The sequence below is a fragment of the Struthio camelus genome, chromosome 19, assembly GCF_040807025.1.
Source record: "Struthio camelus isolate bStrCam1 chromosome 19, bStrCam1.hap1, whole genome shotgun sequence".
In the NCBI taxonomy this organism is placed as follows: Eukaryota; Metazoa; Chordata; class Aves; order Struthioniformes; family Struthionidae; genus Struthio; species Struthio camelus.
Window position 1 is genome coordinate 1512410 of NC_090960.1, and position 18887 is coordinate 1531296.

General features: G+C 50.1%; 1 protein-coding gene across 5 annotated transcripts in view; it reads right to left on the reverse strand.

Annotated features, from left to right (window-relative positions):
* Positions 1-17407, reverse strand: part of SLC38A10 (solute carrier family 38 member 10) — a 40458-nt gene extending 23051 nt beyond the window's left edge. For 2 of the 5 annotated variants that reach the window (XM_068913229.1, XM_068913228.1), the window contains exons 1-9: positions 17248-17407; positions 15977-16094; positions 12356-12401; positions 10230-10323; positions 8822-8965; positions 6965-7089; positions 3476-3578; positions 2515-2697; positions 424-535 (exon numbers count right to left, since the gene is read on the reverse strand). In XM_068913229.1, coding sequence (XP_068769330.1) covers positions 424-535; positions 2515-2697; positions 3476-3578; positions 6965-7089; positions 8822-8965; positions 10230-10323; positions 12356-12401; positions 15977-16094; positions 17248-17355 — 1033 coding nt within the window. In that variant the 5' untranslated portion in view covers positions 17356-17407. Of the gene's footprint in view, positions 1-423; positions 536-2514; positions 2698-3475; positions 3579-6964; positions 7090-8821; positions 8966-10229; positions 10324-12355; positions 12402-15976; positions 16095-16782; positions 17061-17247 lie in introns of those variants that run through there. The other 3 variants (XM_068913231.1, XM_068913230.1, XM_009680582.2) reach the window with 2 other exon arrangements.
* Between the last annotated feature and the right edge of the window lie 1480 nt (positions 17408-18887).

Sequence of the window (18887 nt, forward strand, 5' to 3'; positions counted from 1 at the left end):
AGCCAGAAGCAGCAACACTTAGACTGTGCCTGCGTCCCCAAGGAGAGCGCAACGCGAGCCCAGCGGGATGGGCGATCCCTACCCAAGGCAGGGCCAGCCACTGCAACCTGCGCTGCGTTCAAGCAGCTGGTAGCAACTTCATGCTGCTGCACGGCACTGAGAGGCTTTTCCTCAGCAAAGACCTCCCTCTACCCTAAGGGATCGGGGTCCTGCTCATTACCACACACTGTACACAGCACCGTGCATTCAGACAGTGCCAGAGCTAAGTGGAAGCTCTAGGAGTTTTGGAGAAAAAGCTTCAAATGTTGAGCTACCACTGCAAATATCAGATCTGGTGTGGGATGGAAAAGAGAACGCAGAACATAAGAGTAACCACAGAAAGTAACTAAGCAACCAGTCCTTGCCCCCCAACACCTCACTCACCATTTGGGATCATGATGCCTCCCACCATGGTTCCAAACACAACAGCCAGCGTGAGGGCTTTAAAACGAAGGGGGGGCATGTAACCCCCAGCAGCAAAGGTACCATCTTTTTGCTAGAAGAGAAAGGGTGGGAGGGGAAGAGAATGAGTTTAGCCCCTGCTTTGCACCTGCCCAGTTCAAAAGCAATTACCCCAGCAGCCTCCACTGGTGGGGCCAAAGAGGCCAAGAGGGACTTTGAACAGTGGCAGGTTCACCTGAACACCGTGGTCTCCAGAGGTGAACGCTTAGGAGGGCAGCTAGATGTGGTTGAGCAGCTTTAATATGCAACTGCAGCTTGAACCAAAGAGGGGGCACAAAGCCAAAGCTGCTGTTTTCCATCCTGCCCCAAACATGAACTGTACAGCTGTAGTCAAATCCCTCTGCCAGAGCTGCTGCCGCTCAGCCTCTCCGAACAACCTCAAGGCCGAGGGCATGAGAAAAAGGCATAGCAGAGAAGGCAGGAGGAAGGATGGTCACAGAGGGGAGAGCTCTGTGTTTGCTACAGCAAGGCATTCCCTAATACCCACCGTTCCCACAAGGTTACAGTACAAGTACATCGACTCCTCTGACTTTACAGAAGACACCCTAGCCAGACTTCAGAGAGGATGAACGGCCCTACCTGGGAGCAACTGAGAGTGGAGGCTTTCCAGATGCCCTCCGTTTCCTGTCCTGCCCCAGCATTCCCCTGGCAGGAGGTGCAGAAAGCACAGGACACAGTGCATCCACACGCCCTGGAGAACCATCAGTTCCCCACTCTCCTGCCTGCACAGATAGGAACCGAAAGCAAAGTGGCATGTTCAGAACCCAAAGAGCAAGGAGCAGAGCCCAGGCGAGAACTGAGGACTTCCCAAGCGTTGCCAGTGCTTGCTCCTCTCACCCGCTGGCTTTCACCAATAGTCTTTCCCCATCTCCAGACCCTCACAACGTGAGAAAAGAGCTGGGGGCTTCTCACAGGCAGAAGTGGCAGGATTTAGAGCTATAAATTGCTTGAGTTTTATTTCCTGCCCTAAGAGGTTTCTATTTATGCGGATACACAAAGGCCTCAGAACATTCCCACAATCTCTTACTGTTATTTACTGAATACCATCGGCATGCTTACTGCTGTACAATACACAGAGGAGAACACGCTACTGCCACAAGGGACTTACAGTCTAAATCAGACAGACCAACTATAGTCACAAAGGCTGTCTGAAGATCTGACCCTGGGAAAGGTGAACGTGTGGGAGAGGGGTGTATTCCAAGGCATGTTTCTGCACCAGATCGGCACTGGACAGCCAGGGGAGGCACTGGAGGCAGGGGACATCTGAACCTGAATAGAAGGCTGTTCAGGGAACTATTGAGGAAGGTGCAAGGATTAGAATAATAATAAAAGAGCAGAAATGAGCAAGCACGCACAGAAGTGAGAAGAAATGATTCTGGTGCTGGGCTCTGAGGCCAGGAACAGAAGCTTGAGCTAAATGCAAAGCAAGATCGAGCTGGCCAGCAAAAGGATGCCAGCCGGAGCAGCAGGAAATAAGGAGGCGCCTCTGTTTCTAAAAACACATTTCTCTCTCCTTCCAAAAGGGAGAGCCATCTCAGCATCGAACTGTGTAACACTTCTACGTGAGAGCCTAAATTACCAGCAGAGCAGGGAAGTAGCAGCCACATGACTTGGGGTGTAGCAGAGCAATAGCAGCTTCAGACTCGCAACCCTAGCACTCCTGCCCACGAAATTCCTCTGCAGAGAGGACAAGAACCTCAAAGTACCACAGACTAACCATTCTGCAGAGCAGGATTTACAGACTGCCATGGGCCTCCTGCTGCACCGTTACCACACACCAGACACTTACAATTTCACTGTGAGTTGAGGGCTCATCCCTCTGAATAGCAAGTACCAACCACGAGCCAGAAATATGCTGCTGTCAATGGAGTCTCACAGTGCCAAGGCACATTTGTAACCCAAGTCATCAGTCAACAGCTGAAGCCAAATAGTCACAATAGCCCTTCAAAAAGCAAGTTTCAAAGGTGCCCACCAAGGCAGCCCAGTGCTCCTCACCACACAATACGATCTTACCTGCTGCTCAAAGAGAAGAGTGTTCAGCGCCTGTCTGCAGGGGAGAATCATCATCGGAAACCCCACAGCTACCGACATCATGAATCCCACTCGAATCATCTCCGTCACAAGGTTGGAAGGGAAGTTCATTAGGACGTTCCCAGCAATGGCTTCGGTGTAACTCACGTAGCCAAAGAACCCCACCTGTCCGACAGGAGGAGAAGTGAGCAGATGGGATTTGTTTCCAAGGTACATTCATACACGCCAGCCAAGAAGGGAGCATGGGGCAAACTCCACAGAGACTTTCCAGAGTCCATAGCTGCAACACTTCCAAAAACTGAGACAGGCAGTTAAAGAACAGTGGGTCCCTCCTAAAAACGGAGGAAAGGTTCTTGCAAAACATAAGGGGCTTTCAAGGGGGACACTGCAGCAAGGGAAAGCTGTCACTGCCCGTGACATTAAGCAGTGATACTGTGCTGCCTGCCAGGCCCACAGACCTGACTCCTCCAATGAAGGAGGAGCTGTAACAATTACCCGCAGCAGCCTAGCTCACAGGGGCAGGCTCTTCCCAGGAATTATTAACTCAGTTTTATTTACTGGTACTTTATGATGCATAACTTCCTTCACATCTTTCCAATTGCAACAGGCCAAAAAGCAGCCCTCCTAAATTCTTCACAGCACCTCCAGTGCCAGGTCAGGCCCTGGAAGGCAGACTCCAGGCTGATGTGTATGGAAAGACAGCTGGGTCTCCACTGTCTCCACCCACCGAGGCGTGCAATGCTGAAAATCTGGATTCTCCAAATGCCTCCTGCACTGTTCGGTACATCACCTCCCACTTCATTTTGCTTTCAGCAAAATGACTTACCTTTCAGAACAAATACAGATAATTAGAAACCAGCCCCATCCAAAGATAAATTATCATCCCTATTGCCAGAAGTCATGCTCTGGAGGGGCGAGGAAAGAGAAGGGAAAAGTTTCTTACCGTAATATAAAAGGTGGTGACCACATTTAGGGAAGAAGCAAATATAGAGCTCATGATTTTAACAGACGGCTCGTCCAAGCTATCATAGGTAGGCAAGACCTGACTGTAGAAAAAGGTAAATTATTTGAGCAAACGTTCCACAGAGAGAGCAAAATCCAACTCAAGCACATTCCCTGCCTCAGCCCAGCAGCAAAGAATCCCTGACACCTTCCCCCTATAGCGCATAAACACTCGCTGCTATTCCACAATTTATATTGCTAATGCCAAGAGATTTCAGAACACTCATAACTTTAAGTGTTGCAAAAATATTCCTGCTCTCCCCACCCCACCACGTGGAGCTAAACGTGTGATGTAAACATTTTGGTTCAAAAGTGTTGCAAAATGAATGACCATTTGTTCCACTGAAACACCAGTGGCACCAGGCCAGGCAGCACATTGGAGATTATTGTTCTTGGAGCTCTCTGTGCTGATAATTAAAGCAACGCAGTGTTTACAGAGTAAAAGCAGGAAGAGGGTTAGAGCATCACACTGTCTAAAAGAAAAGTTAAACAAACAAAACTAAATGCAGCGCCTGTCATATTTCAGTGCTGCTGCAAGAGCTCGGTTCATAGAAAGCTGGGAGCGCCAATTACACAGGATTTGGGGTATTTACAGACTTGGAAAGCATGTGGAATGCACTTTTTGACATCAGGTGCATATTTTAGCAACTCATTAACCTCTTGTTACTTTAATTCAAGTGGCCACATCCTGGCTTCATGTTACTGAAGTAACTCTCAAGAGGAGAGGGTGGGGGGGGGGGGGCGGGAGAGCATCCAGTTAGCAGGGAAGGGGGTATCCCCAGCTCCAGTGGGCAAAAAGCCATTAACAGAAAGTGTGTCAAGCTGAGGCCACGCAGAAAAAATCCTTAACCCTTAATCCCTTAACGTCAAACGGTTCTGCACAAAGGAAGCTGAGCATCAGCTTAAAGTAACCAATGAGATACATGCAGGGCCTGTGAATGCAGCACTGCGACAGCCATTTACTGGCAAGGACCGAAGAGAGCAGCTTCCCAAGGAGTCTCAATTTCAGCTTCCTCCGTGCCCTCCATACAGCGACCTCTGCTAGATTAACTGACGAGGAGGGGGAGGCCAGCCAAACATACAGGCCCAGGGAGGAGAAGAAAGAGGCGAAACAAGAGAGGTCAGCAAGGCCCCGCAGCGCATGGAATGACACAGCCGATAAGGCCAGGTTTACGTTTTTGCAGGAGCAACAGCAATCCGGTGACATGGGGAAAAGTGCCACATGAAGTCCAGCTGCACCCAGGCCTCCTGCGATCACGTAACAGCACCCATTTAGTCGACTTGGGTTTGTAGGATCGGCAGAGTCCCTCGGACTCTGACAATGTGCCGCTGGGCCCTCCTGACCGTCAAAAGCTCTCAAGGCAGAGCAAGGGGACAAGCAGACAGAACAGGCAGCATGTCCTGACGTGCTCGGGGTTTATTTTTAAGCGAAAGGACCGTGCTGAAGGCCAGCAAAGGATCAGGGATCTTTCCCCGATGAATGTGTCACATGTTATCTGTTACACTGTATGTATTCTAATAACAGCACCTCAAAGAGCATGCAAAGCAGATATTTAAATCATCCCCCTATTCCTGAATAGGGAAGTAGACAAGTCAGCACAAGTGCCAAGACTAGAATTAGAAAAAATAGCCTTGCTACACAGCTGGCCAGAGCTATCTCAGAACATCCAGTTGTTCACATTCGTTGTAATGACCACCTTGCACAGTGTTTCTCTGAACACATCGACTTTCCTCAGCCCACAGGGAAATGATATTCACAGAGGCAATGAACAGCATTCTGACTTTTGTTATTGCTGTGAATCCAGCAGCGTTGCATCCACTTACACCAGAATAACCAACCCCAGAAAGTAGCCTGGAAAGCCCTACGCACTTCACTTTACTCAGAGGGTTCAGTGACTTGACCAAGGACGCAAAGGAAGGCTGTGACAAAGGTAACCCTTCAGTCCCCACAGTCCCAGTTCTCAGCTCCACAGCAAGTGTCCATGCTACATAAGGGTAGAGGAGCGACCTATTTTGCAAGTTCAGCAACAACAGGATAGCTTTCAAAGAGTGAAGGGTATTGAACTCATAACTAAAGCAGGATCAGATTTTCAAGCTAGGAGAAAAATAGTGCATTTATTTGTCCTCGCTGTATGCTGCATCTACATGCTGAAGGAAAAGGATTTTTGTTTTATGTCAGAATTACTTATTTTTTAAAAGGTGATTCACAGGTCAGCAAAATTAAGTCTTCCTAGCTGAGAATAATATGCTTGTAAAGATTGCCTGAGCTGGGGACAGCATATTGCTCAGATGCTTGCGAAAAAATGCACAGATTTAGGTTTGGCTTGCCACGTAAGTGCTGTAATGGAGTCTGTATTTAGGTACGTGCGCACTGGTCCAGGCCAAGTGATTTCCCTGCATTTCCAACTCCCAGCAAAATTGTGCTGGGTACTGTATGGCTACCAAAAGAAAAAGGCAAATTTTGGAATTTAAAAACTCTAAAATGTTAACAAGGTAAAGCTGTAAGAGAATATAACTCCCTTCACCAATTGTAATGGAGACATTAAACAGCAAGACTGGAGTGCGTTCGGGTAGGAACCAAGCTGCCAAGAGAGCCGATAAGTGGAAAATGATTATTTGGATCTTGCGTGTGGGTGTAAACACAGCAGTCTGAACAAATTTTATCTGTCACATTCATTTACTGTTGGCATGCTACCCGTTTGCTAGAACTACAGGGGGGAAAGCCCGACTCTGCCAGCCTTCCAAACAAGGACGGTCTTTTCCGTGTCCATATTTGGATTTACGGTTCTATTTAAAGCCTGTTACTATTCTGGCCAGGCACGTATCACTCACTTGCCATTTTGGTGGAGAAGGTAATGCTGCTAGAAACATGGAAATAGCCTGCTCTGCCATCACGTTCTACCACGCGCCAAAGGAAGCCCTTGTTAAAAGCAGGTAACCGGAAGCATGCAAACACCTATCCAAAGTCAACAACTTCGCAATCTTCTTCTGAGTATTCTCAGCTAAGCTGCGGCCGCATGTACGTTACCCTGCAGGGGGCCTTGCGGCCATTAGGAGCAACACAGCCCCGCTGCCTTTCCTGGTACTAAATCATTCCCTTCAAGCAATGGGAGAAATTCATCACTTGTGCAGCTGTACCAGAAGCAATGTGCGTTACGCTAAGGATCTGTTTGGCCCAAATGATCTTATGTCGCTCCAGTACAACAACTCCCAAGTGAAATATAACTCCCTCCTCCATCTAGGTAACAAAAGGGTCACAACTGAATGAGACTGTATTGAGGCTGTACTTCAGCGGGCTGTAAAATATTTTGATTAAAATAAAATAGAAAACCAGATGGTATCTGTCCCACGCAGATCCTCGCGACCCTCTGCCCTCACAAAAACTCACTGCACGCCACAACTGCCAGAAGCGATAATGGCAGGTACTTACGACTGACAGGCAAAAGACATGCCAAAGATGGGGATGCAGCGAAAAATGCCCTCCCAACGAGTGTAGCTAACTCGCTGCAGCCACTGCCCACTGAAGAGGCCATGCTTGAAAGAGGATAGTACAATCTGTAGACGAGAAAAATAAAAGGGGTTAGATTCAACTCAAAACAACCTCACGGCAAGCAAAAGCACCGGTGCCGGGATAAAAGGCAATGTGAGGCAGGTCTGCGAGGAACAGCTTACACTGCATATCACAGCCTGATCTCTATTAGTCCAACTCCCCAACTCCCCACCCCACCCACACACACCCACACACTTTAATAAAGCTCCCAGCAATCTCAATAGGTCCCTTGCCACCAAGGATCCTAGGGTGTATTTTAAAAGATATATGGCACTCCCCCTTGTCTGATGCCATCAGACATCATAGCACTCACCAGGGTGGAACAATTTCCCCTGACACATTTAACTGTGAAGATTATTGTTCTCAGCAATTTTTTTTTTTTTTGCACTTTTTAAAATCGGTTTTTAAAACCAAATGGGAAGCAACGTTCACCTTGGAGAATCCTGTTCAATGGAGAGAGACAAAGGTTCCTAAAAAAGGACTCCACCTGCACACTGCTACTCCAGAACCATTTAACTACATCAGTGGACTGAATACAAGGATAAACTTTGTGAAAGCAAGGCACCCAGATGGGGCTAGGAGAGCTCTTTCGCCATTGACAGGGAAACTGGCAGGCATTGGGTTGCACAGGAAACAGAAGGTAAATATGTCTGAATGCCTGTTTATAATATCGCCTGAATGGGGGTTTTCTAATCCCTAGAGATTATGTTTTAGTGCAGCCAACTCTCGTGAAATGTTGTGGTTTTCTTAAAGGCACAGCTCCTGGAACACAGTGGTTTTGTAAGATACACTCATTTACAGTTTCCAGCCTCGTTGCAGAGGAAAGCTCAGAAGTGTGACCCAGTATAACCTACTACCAAAATAAACAAAGGTAAGGAGAGAGAATTTCCGCTCCCCCTTCTTCTTCCTTTTGTCTCCACTCTCCTAGGCCCAAAGTCCGGGGGAGACAGGACTGGGACTCCAAGACTAATCTGTACAAGCATCCAAGAGGTGAAAACTGAAGTCATTAAAAGGCAAGTAAAAGTCTCCACCTCTCAGAAAACGGTGCTATACAATGAGTGTTGGCCAAGCCAAATAGAGAAAGCTTTGGATATCCCTCAGCTTATCTTGTTTAATCTAAACGGTCAAGAATCCATCTATCTCAGTAAAGCAAAACTCTTCTTAAAAATATATCCTATGCACCAGATCTGAGAGTTTATGAAGCTTTCAGTGCATGAGAAACAAAAGTGCTGGTTTCTGAGAAATAAAACTGCTCACTGCCTGAAAGGCCATGCAAAGCACAAACCATGTGTTCTTACAAGAATCATCTCCTCCCATAAAGATCAGAAGCACTGAGGCTTTTAAAGAGAGAAGGGAAAAAAAAAAAAAAAAAAAAAAAAGAGCAGGGGGAGATAAAAGTCACTCTGCTTCCAGGTACTTTTCCCCTAGTTCTGAGCCCTAAACCATATAAGACACCAACAAGCAGCGTAAGCCACAATTTGATTTGGTTACCATGATTTGTAGAATTTGTAGCAGTGGACAGACCCGCTGTCCAGTTTCTACAGTCTGTATATTCTTACCTTCATGAGCTCAAGTGGATGGGCACCTAGATTAGTCATTATGCACTATCAGCACTATTTACCAGGAAGAGCATTTTAAACTTGAGTCCTGCACCTGCAGGCTGTCCACACAGTATAAGCCAGTGCACATGTGTGCTAGCCCAATAAACAGAAGAGTATTCCCAGCATCAACACTCACCACAAACATGAACACAGTGTAAAAGATCAGAGCCATGGCACTGAATGACTGTATGGAAGCCATCATGTTCCTCTGGAGGCTCAACGGAAGAACAATGCACAGGGAGACAGCAAAGAGCAGGACTATCCGGAAGCTGCCAGACACCTGGAAAAGGGACCTGCATAAAGAACTCGGGCGGGGAGCACACTTAAAATATCTGACAGAATTAGCAAAACAACTCCCATTGATGCGGTTAATCTTCCGGAATGAAAAAGCATGTAAAACCAGGACAGATTTGGAATGTAAAATTCTGTTTCCACACATATTTAAAGAAAGAATTGATACTGAAAGCTTGCCATTTCTTTGGCTAGGTCTGTGATTAGCCTATACAGTCACTGGGTGCCACTGTTGCTCTACACAGTGCGTGACAGGTCCGTTCTGAAGTGGAAGAATTGGGGGGGGGAAGTGTTTAAATGCTAATCCAAAACAAGCTATGTGAGTATTTTCACGCAGTTAAATGAAAACTGAACTTACTTTGGAAACCAGAGATGGAAGTCTTGAAAATTCTGATCCAGAAAATTAATCAAAAACTCACACTGGTATTTATTATAGCAGAACACTCTGAAATGCTTGGAAATATTTAATACCTAATTTGGCTGCAGCCACAACGCATCTTTTTAACTTCACAGTCCCTTAATCAGAGCTTAGCAGCATCAGGCAGAGCAGATAACAGTCCCGCCAAAATCCTTCCGCATGTCCATTTTGCTTCCCTGCGCTGCCCTTACCCCGGCTCCAAGTGCTGCTGCTTGTGCTCCTGCTCTCAGCTCTCCGGGAAGAATAGCAAGAGTCTCCTACCTACAAGGAGCACCTCAGAGAGCCTCCTGCCACAGCACATCTTCAGCCACCACTGGGGTCATCAAAGAGCATATTTTATGTTAAAGCAGAAGCAGGTGCACAATAACTTTGGCCACCAAAACATCAAGGGGGAAGGGACCAAAAAAACCCCTCTTGAACTAGAGTGCTGCAAGGGAATAAGAGCTCAGACAGAGGAACTGTCTGCTACTACCCTTTATGGGCACGAATTAAGACAGGAAGTACTATCTCCTTCAGGAAGCCGTTCTAGAATTAACAGAGACCAATGTAAAAAGAATTCCTTTGTTGGAAGAGCCTTACTGGAGGTTTTACACATCTGATTGTTCCCCACAAGCCTGGACTTCCAGGAGTTTATAGAGCAAAATGCTCTGTTCACAAGGTATATGCCATTAATGCTTACTATGAGATGATCCCACATCACCTCGTGGCTTCCTGAACACACTATAAAGGTAGGACACTCTTTGCTGTAGCTGAAGCATGCACAGCTCAATATACTTACTGGAAGAATTTGGATAACTCTGTCTGCATTGATGTAATACAGTGAGGATTCATTTACCTGAAATCCAAGCAGCCGAGCAAAGAAGTTGGACCCCAAATCACCAATCACAACATAGAAAGCAATGCAAGTTCCTAACATCAGCCCAATCATGCTGCAAAAACAACAAAAACACACAGAAATTAGGAAGATGAAGCAGGGACTCTGGAGTGCAGCTTTTGCTCCTGGGCAGGTGTGTGATGACAGCCACATTTCCAGCAGATTCATAGTCTGTAGCTCTCACTACAAGACAAGGCTTTGTTAACGCCAAAACTACTTTAGAGACATCTCGAGACATTGCCTGTAACTGCCATAAATAAGGCTGTGGTTACGGGAATCCCAATGCTGGCTGCACGTTGGCAGTAAGAATAGCACTACATACCCCGCTCGGGGGGCGGCTGCAGTTCAGACGCTGGGAGGGACAGACCTCATGTCTGCACTAGAGCCCCCACTGCTACAGTCACTGGCAAATTAAAACAAAGTTTTATCACAGATAAGATCGCAAGGGCTACGCTGCACACTCAGCTGGAACATCTGGAGATCACCTAGAATCCTATTGCAATATCCCTAGGATTCACCTAGGAACATTCAAAAAAGTTAAACTGAAACAGCTAATAGGGTACGTTTAAAGTGACTTAAAACTTTGTGCTGTCACTTGCTCGCTTGCGTTCAGAAGTAAAGCAGCCTCAGCCGGCCTTGCTTCTGAGCAAGCACATCTACCCTCTAATTCAACACAACTTTCTGGCACGTCATGGCGAAGACGAGCCCCAAGTTTTGGGGAACCCACACTGAGCGTCCACGCTGAAAACGTGTTTGGCAGCCAGTAATGAAGAAGGTTCTCTGTTTACAGGGATACACTGGGGCTGCGAGCCTGTCTCGCAGCCGTAGGAGCGGGCTGTGCATCAGAACAGAGCCCTACTCGGCTACAGCGGAGGACCACGCTTTTATTCTCCGGCTTACGAAAGGAAGGCCTCCAGTTCTGCACTCAATCCTAACAAATAAAAGCCAAGGAAGTGCCATCCACCTCACATCCACATGTAACACCTTTGCTAGAGATGTAGTTTAACTGCTGTTTGGAGACACAGAAGAAACAGACCTTAGAGATGGCAAGAACTCCTTTTTTCCCCTCAGAAAAACATCAAAGAGAATCAGCCAGAAGTCTCTTAGCCCCACCTCCAGCAGTGAGGGTCTACCATCAAAGTCTCAATACCAAATCAGCTCTCAAACTTCTTTCCACAAAACGAACCACACGTCAATAAAAAGACTGTTTTATGAACTGCTTCTCCTCCCATTCATGACTGCATGGACCACTTTCCCTCCCATTTCCAATTATATAACATCCCTGTGGCAATTACAGCAATTGCTTGCATGGACAAGTAACAGTTGAGAAATATTCTGTGTATTTTTGGCGTTCTGCAGCAGTTTGCAGCTGGGAACAGCGAGCGCGCCAGCACCCACCACTCACCGGCCAGGGCTCGAGAAGCCTCCACCACAGAATCTCTGCTGGAAAAAGCAGAGCTGCAATGGTGCCCCATCGCCAAGCAGGCTGCTGAACGAGACCTGCTAGGGCTTTTCTACTTGCATTGGGGTTGTCTGAGGAACAAGAGTCTGGCTAGAAACCTCCTATCTTGAAACAGAGTTTGGATGCCTCCCCACAAGGCATTTCCTACAGCCTAGCGTCTTACAGAGCAAGGCAAGACCCCCTGTGAGGAGCATGCAAAACCAGAGAAGCTAACGGGTGGATCAGAGGTACTGAACACACCCTCTCCCACTAACTCACGGCAATCTTGGCAGGCATTTCACCTCTGGAAAGAGGCCACAGATTACGTACCCACGATCTCAGAGTGCACACAGCAGAGTAAGAGATCCGAGTTTATTCCCTGACTTCTGTGCTCCCACTATGTAGAAAGCACTCCTGCCTCCACTTAGAAATGAGTGGGATGTGCTGAAGGCAAAACATGCAAGCTACACTTGGGCGATCTCACTCCCTTTCTTTGTTCAAAGTCCAAGTAGCAAGGAAGGCTCTTGGGACCAGAGAAGAGAGGAGCGTAAGAAATCAGAGCACAGCAAGGCCACAAGAGGCTACAGACCAGTGTCTTTCATTAAAGAAAACCAAACTACTCAAACTTTAAAAAGTAGCATATTACCTTGTTTCCACCAACATTTTTCCTGCTTTTCCATAGGCGTGAAATGCTGGCATAAAAGAAAAAAAAAATTACAGTCAGTGAAAGAAAGGTCCAGAACGTGGCACAGACATCAGTCAGAAATTAAATAATAATAGCGACAACGGCAATTCAGCGGGAACCCACTGGTGTTGTATTTTGGGGCTGGATTCCCTTCCCCACCCTCCCATTTTCTTTTTCAGACATGCCCTCCACAAATTGAAAGCCACATAAGACGAGAACAAAGATGAGGGAAAGATACAAAGCAGGTTCTTTTTTTTCTACTTCATTTAAAAAAAAAAAAAAGTAGTGTGAAGTAGCAGTCACACATGGTAACCATTAAAAGAAAGTCAGCGCAGAAGAGAAAATATGCATGTATAAGATGTTGTGTGGCAAAAAGTTACTGCAGTGCAAAATTTCAATCAAGCTCTCATTTTTATTTTTATCTTCCCACTATAACTGAACTGCCTGATGTTGCTGGATGGGAGATCTGAGATGGTGCCCAGAATGTTCAATTCCATACCCAGAATACCCAGTACTCACAACCCACACCAAAGGGTTGCTGCCAAGAGACATTTTTTTTCCATACTTTGGTTGTAGCTTGTAGCAGAAAATGATCAGTAGTCTTTAAATCATCGGGGTTTTTTTTCACAAAAAGAAAATGCCAAGAAAACTCTGCTTGTATTTTTAGATCCATCTTGCTGGGGAGAATGGGAATTAAGACCTCCAGTTCCAAATACAGACCACACTGATTCTGCCAGTGTTAAATGCAGAGGACCAACACAAAAACAAACACCACCCTGGATTCCCCCCCCTTCATGTTCTCGCAAGGTACGGTACACATTACCGGAGGCAGCCAGGAAACAAACTGCATTCTCTTCTGGAAGTATCTTCCATTATTTTAAATATTAACTTACAAATACTGATTTCTGTGGACTCTACTAAAGCTAGAAATTAAGGAAACAGGAGGTTCCCCCATAGAATGAGAAAAAAGCATGGTAAGAGACCCCCAGCAGAACAAAATGGAACTGTTACGTGGGGTAGCGCTGAAAACATACAATGGCTTGGTGACAGACAGGGTGGAACGCTGTCGCAACCACACACACTGCCCGAGTGTGAAGAGAGGCTGCACCACTTCAGTCTCCAGCTCTCATCTTGTTTGGGAACTTTCAGCAATAACAGAAAAAGGAAATAGCCCTTGAGTGGTTCAGTCAGATAGCCGGTATCAAAGGGCTAGGTATGAAAGAAAGAGGAACCAGCAAGAGGAAAAATATCCCTCCTGGAGACTGGTTCATTAATGAAGCAATCTCCAGAAGGACTATTGCTATTGCATTGTTCCTATGAGCTCCGTTTTTACATCACATAGAAATGTGGGTATCTCCAGATAATAACTACAGCTGCCGGCTATAGTCTAGGCTTGAGATTCTGAGAAACAATCAGTCTCCTTGGCTATTCTGAAATGATGTTCTAATGAGAACAAACCTTCAAACATTATGCCAGATGTCCCCATCTGGGGACACTAGAAAAATTGGATCCTTTATCTTCTCAAGGAGGAAGGAGACGATGGCTATAAAATATATTGTACAGTCAAACGTCTTTGGAACGGGATTTCTAGATGCCTAACAAGCTGGGTAGAGCTGAATCGGCTCAGTAATTAGAGATGCCCTTTTAAACCAAACGTGGTTACTACAACAGGCAACCTGTGTTTCAGCTCTTTTCTCTGCAGGAAGCTGAGCCAAACTGCTTCCCCAGGGGGGTGTAGCATACTGCTGACAGGGTCAGTACCGAACACAAATAGTCTGCAAAGGCCCAGGCCACTTTCAGCAGCTGTAAGGGGGGGGGGGGGAATTAACTCATCTCCTGGTTAAATTCCATCTCAGAATCGCACCCATTTCCCCGCCTGTTCACACATCTGTCCAAGACCCTTCCTTTCCACACAGTGCAGCTGAAAGGTGTTGAAGGGTAAAATATTTTTAATAACCAATCCCTTTATGCATAGGGTGCTGCAGAGAGATGATGTCTGGGCTAGATATTATCCTGCTACGATTCTGGCTCTTTTGTAGTTGTAACGACTGCTCTCAATGTTCCTCCGGAAGAGACTGGCTGACTGAAGTTAATTTGCAAAACTTTCTTACATCTTTCAGCGCTGCCAAAGCCTCCCACAGAATCAGCTGCAGGGGCTGCCAGGATCTCTCGCAGATGTACCAGAGCACAAGCACACGGTGACAAAGGCTGTCTGTGTGGAGCTGCTCAACCTTGATGCATTAGGATGCATTGTAGGAGCGCTGCCTTTCCTCTCAGCGCTGTCCCTCCTCTGGCTGCTCCCGGTGGCACCTCTCCCAGGGCAAAGGGAGGGAGGAAGGGGATGCATTTCTTTCAGTGCCAGCGTTTGTATGCCAGGAAGTTTAGAAGCATTACTGGCCCTCTGTGTATTCGAGCCCCTTGGCTTCAGAGAGTGCGGAGGAGCCCTTCTTCCTGGGAGATGCTCCAAGGTGAAGGGGACTCTCTGTACTTCGGCAAAGGGGAAGCAGCACACAAAGACTTGTTGTAAGGAGGCAGGGAGAGGCAATCCAAGCAGCTGGTATGGGAGTGGCTGGGCCAAGTCAGATGCTACCTGAGGGCTCCATGCTAATTGAGCTTTCCTTCCAGTATCAGGCACAGCCTTTGAGACCACACAACTTTTTAATCTTTTCAGTTTCTGGCAGATATATTTTGCCAGAAGCTAAACTGTGCAGCTCAGTAACAGTACCTTGGGCACTCTGAGTACTGAGGAGATCCATCTGTCAACAGCACAGTCACCAAGCGAGCCATACATTTCGCTATGTCTTTTACCAACAGCGATGCCAGCCAACCCTCTACTCCCCAAAAGAAGCAAGAGAATCCTCGTAAGAGGATACTTTTCTGATTGGCAGCCCTTCGTTTCACATGCCAATCGAGACGACTCAAACCCAGCTGTCCTCTCCTGCCCCCCAAGTCAGTCAGAATCAGATGAAAGGTCATAAACAGAGACCAACGCTGGCGCCAGCGCAAGGGAGACGAACTCTGAGGAAGAGGGCTGGCAGACCCTGCCAAAAACCCACACATGAATCTTGCAGATGTTTTTATTTTCTTGGCCACTTGGAATCTTGCACGCCGTTTCCTCTCCGCTCCCCCTGCTCTGCCATAAATGCACATATAGCTCAGATCCAGGCAGCCCAAGCTCCATGCCAGGCTCTCTCCTGGCAGAACCCAATGTCCTCGGCAGCACACTGGGTGGGGAAGCGCGTGGCTTTCGTGCTGAGACCAATAATTTACACCAGACACCCACTACGCCAGCTCCTGAAAAACTTGGGTTTTGATCAGTCAGCACTGCATCTCCTCCCCTGCCCTGCAGAGTCAAAACAATTCTGTGCCTATTAACTTCACTGTCAAGAGCAGAATTAAATCCTCATATTCCCCTGGGGCCACGGAGCCGGGGAAGAGACTGACAGAGGAACAAAACACAAACTGAAAACTACATCAAGAAACCATTTTATATTCCAACAATATCAGTATGAAAGTTGTAAATTAAGAGGTCAAAGTAAAACCGCAGTTTTAAAAAAAACCCTCAGAGCTGAACATTCTCACCAAGGCCAGGGTAGGTTCTGCGCTTGCTGAGATTGGCCGATTTCACCAGGAACATGCAGGATTGATGAGTCATCCAAGAACAGAAAATCAACAGCAGAGCTCCCAGGACAATGCCACACTGAAAAGGAAAGAAACAGAGGGAGAAAGAAAAGACAAGCACAAGATGGGAAATCATTTCACACAATCTTATTGCTGTCCCTTATCACCTTTAGACTCCCTCACATATTTTCAGCCACGCTTTCGCCTGTTAAGGGAGTTCCCTCGAGTTCGCTGCAGCCAGGAAAAATGTGACGCATGAGTTCAATTTTCCTCTTTTTGCAGTCCAAGGCAGACACACAGCAGCCACCTGTCTCTCACAACACTCAGTCATGCTAGTTAAGCCTGGAAGAGTACATCGGGAGCCGTTCGTGGAGCAGGACTTCCACAGCTCGCTCCGCCCGTGCCCTGGCGCAGTCGGTATCAGGGCATCCCCCAGCGTCCTCAGCAACTCTCAACAGGTTCACGTAAAGCAAAGAGAACATTCTTCGTTCTGAGGTTCAAACTCCGTTCAACTTCTTTTTTTAGGAACTGGTGGTTTAAACAAATTACCAAGTTCACTACCAAACTTCCTAGCATTGTTCTGCCATGCTGATTTACCCCTTTGCAGAACAAGATGTTAATCATTGGGTGTTTTTTAAACAAATGACTTCAAAAAGGCACAAGCGATCGCAGATCTTAATCTCAGCTCCCACTTGCTCTGTCGCATTCGAATTTTGTGCGGCTCCCGGGGTCACGGTAACTCCTAGATAGGCAAAGTCGCGGCTCACCTCTTAGCGCGAGAGCTCAACAGCTGGTTTGCAGACGCTTCCACGCCAGCCAGCTGAACACGCTGCAGAGCCCTCCAAAGGGCAAGTTCTTCAGGTTTTTCCCCCTCCTCAACTTACGAGGAGGGCACGAAGGTTTACTTCGGCCACCTTATTACAAAGAAGAAGGGGCAGTCTGGCGGGAGAGCCACCCCATCTCCACCTCCAGCGCTTCTTTCACCCACCGGCATGCCACCGCCGGCTTTCAGACAGCGCGCGACAGGGGACCGCCGCTCGCCTCCGGCGAACGCAGGCAGCCTTGCCTGCTCGGTGCCCCCCGCCCCAGCTCACCCGAGGCCGGGCAGCCGGGCCCTCGGGGCAGGGAGGAGCCCAAACGGCCTGAAGGGGCACCGGGGTGGGGTTGGGGGGGGGGGGGAAGCTCTCCCGGCCCCCGGTCCCGGTCCCTGCCCCGGCCTTGCCGGGTCTCACCTGGCGGAAGCAGAAGGGCACGGTGAGCACGCTCACCCCCACGATGCTGTTCACCACGTTCATGATGAGGCCCCAGTTGGAGCCCGCCGCCGCCGCCGCCGCCGCCATGGCCCGCCGCGGGGGTGCCCCGGGGCGAGGGGCGGCCCCCGGGCGCGGCCGAGCAGCAGGGAAGGGGTCCCCCTCGGGCGCGGAGCCGCCGCCTCAGCCGCCCGCCGCCGCCGCCATGGCCGGAGCCGCCGCCGCGGCCCGCTGCTCCCCGCCGCCGCCGGCCCCGGCACCGGCCACAGCGGCACTTCCGGGTTCCGCTGCTCCGCTGGCGCTTCCGGGAAGTCGGGAGGCCGGTCAGCGAGAGGCGCGGGGCAGAGCGGCGCTGCGGAGGGGGCGGGGGGACAAAATTAAAAAAAAAAAAAAAAAAAAAAAGGAGGTGGTGGGGGGGGGAAGAAACCGCGGCGGCTCTTCGCGCCGCCTTGGCGGACTGCGCTCGCTGCTCCTGGGCGGGCTGGCGGGGGTGGAGGGCCTCGTGGGGGACCCCAGACCCGGCCCCTCTCCGCCCCCCACCCCCAGGCCCCCCCCGGGTCCCCTCTCCGCCCCCCACCCCCAGGGCCCCCCCGGGGTCCCTCTCCGCCCCCCCCGGGTGCCCTCTCCGCCCCCCACCCCCAGGGTCCCCCCGGGTCCCCTCTCCGCCCCCCCCGGGTCCCCTCTCCGCCCCCCACCCCCAGGGTCCCCCCGGGCCCCTCTCCGCCCCCCCCGGGTCCCCTCTCCGCCCCCCACCCCCAGGGCCCCCCCGGGTCCCCTCTCCGCCCCCCACCCCCAGGGCCCCCCAGGGCCCCTCTCCATCCCCCCCGGGTCCCCTCTCCTCCCCCAACACCCAGGGTCTCCCCAGCCCCCTCTCTGTCCCCCCCCGGGCCCCTCTCCATCCCCACCGGGTCCTCTCTCCACCCCCAACCCCCAGGGCCCCCCCGGGCCCCTCTCTGCCCCCCCCGGGCCCCTCTCCACCCTCAACCCCCAGGGTCCCCCCGGCCCCTCTCCATCCCGCCCCGGGCCCCTCTCCACCCCCCCAGCCTCCTCTCCGCCCCCCCCGGGTCCCCTCTTCTTCCCCCCCCCGCGCCTCCTCTCTGCCCCCCTGGTCCCCCCCTCCATCCCCCCCAGGTCCCCTCTCCACCCTCAACCCCCAGGGCCCCCCCCCGGGTCCCCTCTCTGCCCCCCACCCCCAGGGCCCCTCTTCTTCCCCCGTCCCGGGCCTCCTCTCTGCCCCCGGGTCCCCTCTCAGCCCCCCAGGTCCCCTCTCTGCCCCCAACCCCCAGGACCCCCCCGGGACCTCCCTCTCCAGGCCCCCCCTCCATCTCCCCCCCAGGTCCCCTCTCCACTCCCCCCCTGCAGCCCCTCTCCATCCCCCCCCCACCCCGGGACCCCCCATCTCCGCCCCCCCCGGAGCGTCGCGGTTTCCCCGGGCTGCACCGCGGCCCCGTTCGGGACGGTTTGGCAGGGCGCCCCGTCAGCCCCCCCGCCTCGCCCGGGGGATGGGGGGGGTTCAGGTGCTGAGAGCAACTCTGGGCGCGCGGTTTTGCTTGGGAAGCTGCAGAACGGTGCTTAGACGGCTGCAGCGGGAGCCGCTGTGTGTTGCTCGGGAGGAACCCATC